Genomic DNA, 4749 nt, shown 5'->3' with positions numbered 1-4749 from the left:
CAGGCACTGGACCCAGCTGTTCTTCCTCTTCCTCATCAGCCACCTCCAGACCTGGGGGCTGTTGACTCTCCATCTGAGGGCTAACGGATGGCCCAGGCTCTGCCTCTGTCTGTCTCTCTGACAGCTCCATTCCCTCTTCCCAGTGGTGGGATTAACTAATTTAACAACCGGTTCTCTGCCCTAATGATTTCTTCCAACAACCATTTCACCAAACTGCTCAGAATATATATATATATATATATTGTAAATATTTTTTATTTATTTTTTCAAATTTAAACATAAAAACATAACTTTCAAGAGCAAAAAACCCGATCCGGCAATAGATGGTTACCACGCTTACATTCCTTTCACAAGCTCAATTCACAATTTCCATTACATCTTTTATAAATAAACAAAAAAAGAAAGAAAAGAAAACAAAAAAGAAATTCAAAGTTTAAGAAAAAACCAATTTTACCTCAAATTTAACATTTTCATCTATATAAATCCATTATGTCTATCCAAAATTAGCTTCAAGTTCACTTTCACTCATTTTTACATCTTCATAATAATTCTAAATATATCTTTATTCTTCTTTACCTTATATCTTATACAAATCATATCAAAATAATTTTTACAATATTCTAACCTCTTGTTAAGTGTTTACCTTACAATTTTATCACCATTTAGTCTTAGTTTCAATTCAATACCACTCCATTTTTATTATATTTTATAAAACAATATTTTGTCTAATTTTAATCCTTTGACCCTTATCCTCAAATCAGTTTACCTTAGGTTTTTTTTTTCTCCCAGTTTACATATTACACAGATTTCTCACAAAGGCGTATTTTATTTACTCCAATTTCTAATATATTTTCCACTATATCTCCCTCTAATATTTAACTATTTGATTAATTCTCAGCTTGATCCCCTACAAAACACCAACTATTTAGTTGATTTCAGAATAGTTTCTCAATCTCTTCCAACTCTCCTCCTATTTGTTTGACTGTTTCCAGCATTTTATGGGCTGATTTCCAGCATAATGTCCTCCTTAACTCCCTCCATTGTTTGGCTGATTTCCAGCATAGTTTCCTCCTACTCTCCTCCTATTTGTAAGGAGGAGACTATGATGGAAATCAGCCCATAAAATGCTGGAAACAGACAAACAAACATATTTTTTTTATTATTATTATTTGATTTATATGCCGCCCTTCTCCAGAGACTCAGGGCGGCTTACAATGCGTTAAGCACCAAAGTGGTGTAAACTGGCTGAATCCCACCACTGCCTCTTCCCCCTCAGAACTCTCAGGTTGCCTTGATGCTGACCTTGACTCCCATGCCTCCTCCTCATCCGATTCGGCTGCTGGAGGGGCCGGTGGCCGACAGGCCACAACAACAACCACTTGTGCATTGGACATGGCTGCTTCAAAGTAAGGTGCTTTAAACACTTGAAACCATGTACAAGACTTCACTTTGGAAAATTGTATCTTTCACATACCAATAATAAGCCTGCTAAAAACAACTATGAAAGAAAGAATCGTAGCAATAGTATGGGGTTAAACTCCATACTATGTTCAAAGGCCAGGAGAGAACATATTATGAAAAATGGAAGCACCTCATCAGGTCAGCATTCCTCTGCAACCCCAAGGCCTCTTCACATAATCAGATTTTTTTTGTTTGTTTGTTTGTTCTTGTTGAAAACCTTTTAATGGGACAGTTCTTCTTTGACAGTCAATGGCTCAGGCCTTCACAGCGTATTTGCGAGTGGGATAAAGTCTCTCTTTCTGTTGCTGCTTTTTGGTCTTCAGGCCTTCTTCTTGCTTATTTAGCCTCCTCCACATGGCTCATGTCTTCTTTGTACCCAAGCCCAGCGGCTTGTATTTCTTGCCTTTATAGAATTTTCTGAGGTTTTCTTTCTGGGTCTGGTTAATGATGGTCAGTACTCTGGTAATAGATTTGCGAACCACCTGGATCTTGGAGAGCTTTAGAAGCTGTTCTGCTGGTCACCTTGGAACGCGGAGCTGAGACAGTTCCACCTTAGGTCATCTAGCTGTTTCAATAGCTCTTCCTTCTTCTTCCCTCACAAGTCACGGGCTTTGATCTTGGCCATCACTGAAACGGGTACCTGCTACATAATCAGATGTTGTCGGATTTTTAGAAATAGGCAGAAACATCTGGGATGAGGCCACTTTCACTTTAGGGATTATGAAGTTCTACAGGGTGGGTGTCCTGGCAGAAGAGGCTCATCTGGGTCCTGCCATATGAAAATCTTTGGCCAATGGTACCTGCAACATATTTCTTCTGCCAAACTTGATGGGATGGACACAGTGGTGGGATTCAACTGGTTCGCACCACTTCGGCCAAACCGGTTGTTAAATTGCTGGCTGGCCCTGCCTCCCCCTGCCCCTTCCAGAACTCCCCACACTCCCTGTTTTGGCTCCCAGGTAAGTGCAGGGAGGCCTACTAGGCCCAAAACGGGTACAGGGGATGCGTCGCACACCCCACCCCCCCATGGCCCGTTTTTGCTTCCAGGGGGCTGCAGGGAGGCCTACTAGGCCCAAAACATAGCACAGTAGGGTGCAGTGCCACCCCCCCATTGCCTGTTTTTGCTCCCAGGGGGTGCAGGAGGCCGAGTGCTGCCTGTCAAATGCCCCTGGCCATGCCCACCATGGCCATGCCCACCCAGCCGGTCATTAGGGCAGAGAACCGGTTGTTAAATTATTTGAATCCCACCACTGGATGGGCAGATATAATTGGGAACAGGTGGTCCCTCAGATCACTTGGTCCCATTATTCTTAAACCAACTAGGGTTTAGTGTGATGTGTGAACAGTCAACAAGCCTCACAATTGTGGTTGCCCCCTTACCCACCTGAGACAAATGTTTGCAAAATCAGATACAACCACTGAAAGTCATTTGGACAGTCGCAAGTAACAAATGTAACAGAATAAAAGCAAGCTTTGACTGATCACACTTATTCACCTTGCACTGGCGCACTTATTCACCTACACATGTTGCATTTATGCACCTACTAATATGCCCAGATTATACCTTTGCTGTACAGGAGTCTTAGGAGGGCTTTTGTTTAATAATCCCTGATAATTTATCTTCCTTCTGTTCACCTTCAAGTAGTACAGGATCCCATTATGTGTGGCATTGGTACCGACATGCTGGTTCAGATAATAAAATCTGGAATGCAATTTGAAACATCTTTGAAGAAGTATCCCTTTTTTATACCCAATTTACATTCAGATTGGTTCCCAGCTACTTATTTGTAATACAGCATCTTAGAGATAATAATTATAGAAGAAAGACTATCTGACTTCCTAGCAATCTCCTCTCAGAGCTGAAGCTCTAACAACTGAGAAAAGAGGCAGTCCCATTAACTCTCAAAAATCTGATAACAGGATTTGAGTTTATTATGGATAGGTTTTCTTTTTAATCCTGCCTTTATTACTTATATAAGTAATTCAAGGCAGCAAAGATACCTAATATTCCTTCCTTCTCCTATTTTCCCCATAATAGCAATCTTGTGAGGAGGGTTGGGCTGACAGAAAGTGACTCGTCCAAGGTCACCTAAGGTGGAACCAGAACTCACTGTCTATGGAGATTCTCAGTCATCCAGGTCATGGTTGTCCCAAAGGTGCTTTTTCAAGAGGTAACTGGGCTTCTGTTTTTTTCTTTGAAGACATTTCACTTCTCATCCAAGAAGCTTCTTCAGCTTTAAGAAGCGAAACATCTTCAAAGAAAGTCCAGTTCAGTGGTGAAATCCAGATTTTTTTACTACCAGTTCTGTGGGCGTGGCTTGGTGGGCCTGGTATGGCTTGGTGGGGTGGCTTGGTGGGCATGGCAGGGGAAGGATACTGCAAAATCTCCCTTCCCATTCCACTCCAGGGGAAGGATACTGCAAAATCCCCATTCCCACCCCACTCTGGGACCAGCCAGAGGTGGTATTTGCTGGTTCTCTGAACTGCTCAAAATTTCCGCTACCGGTTCTCCAGAACCTGTCAGATTTCACCCTGGTCCAGTTGCCTCTTGAAAAAGCATGTTTGGGCTAGAACTCACTGTCTCCTGGTGATTAGCCCAAAATTACATGGCTGGCATTGATGCCTAAATCAGACACAGTTTTCTGTTTTCTAGGCAAACACCTTAACTACCACACCAAACTGGCTCTGAGTTGGGTGACACAGTTAGTGTCCTAAGGACACAAAAAAGATATTCGACACATACACACCCAAAAAGAGAATCCATGTAGCTAGGTACAGTATCTGGTGCCTCGTGTCGTAGGATGTACAAACAGTTGTTGCCTAAAGGGAAAAAAATGTTGGCTGAGAATCAAGTGCAGAGATTTAGGTCTTAGTTAGATTGGATTCCAAAAAGCATTATCAGATGAATGCAAGCAAGGGCAAGATGCTTGAAGTCATCAAATGCAACTAATTCTTGGGGGAAAAAAAACAATTGTTAAAATATAAAGGGTGGTGGCAATTTATGAGACTTCATTCATTAACCCTAACAATTAAAGTGAAAATGACATAATTCAGTATCTAACGCACCTCATGGGTACAAGCCAGGACAAGTCTATTAAACTTGAAGAGAGTAAGAAAACCAAATCCAGAAAATGTCCGGTTTAAATATATGGATGATGACAGCTGGGGAGATATCATTTATTCACCTGACTAATTTAGTCAAAAGTTTAGGCTGCTGTCATCTGAGATAACAACCCAATGTATTTCAGTGTAACATCGTTTACACAAGAGTGTCAGTGTCAGAACAAG

At 41.5% G+C, this 4749-nt stretch overlaps 1 protein-coding gene across 1 annotated transcript; it reads right to left on the bottom strand.

Moving 5' to 3' along the window:
* Positions 1 to 1715: 1715 nt before the first annotated feature.
* On the bottom strand, positions 1716 to 2086 carry RPL35 (ribosomal protein L35). The gene is given in 2 exon segments (XM_070942049.1): positions 1716 to 2017; positions 2020 to 2086. Coding segments are annotated over 2 exon segments (369 nt in total).
* Positions 2087 to 4749: the final 2663 nt, after the last annotated feature.

This window comes from Pituophis catenifer, unplaced genomic scaffold, assembly GCF_029215685.1.
Source record: "Pituophis catenifer annectens isolate HBS135680 unplaced genomic scaffold, rPitCat1.0.hap2 SCAF_3, whole genome shotgun sequence".
NCBI lineage: Eukaryota > Metazoa > Chordata > Lepidosauria > Squamata > Colubridae > Pituophis > Pituophis catenifer.
The sequence above is the reverse complement of the archived record's forward strand: the minus strand, read 5'-3'. Positions and strand labels throughout refer to the sequence as shown.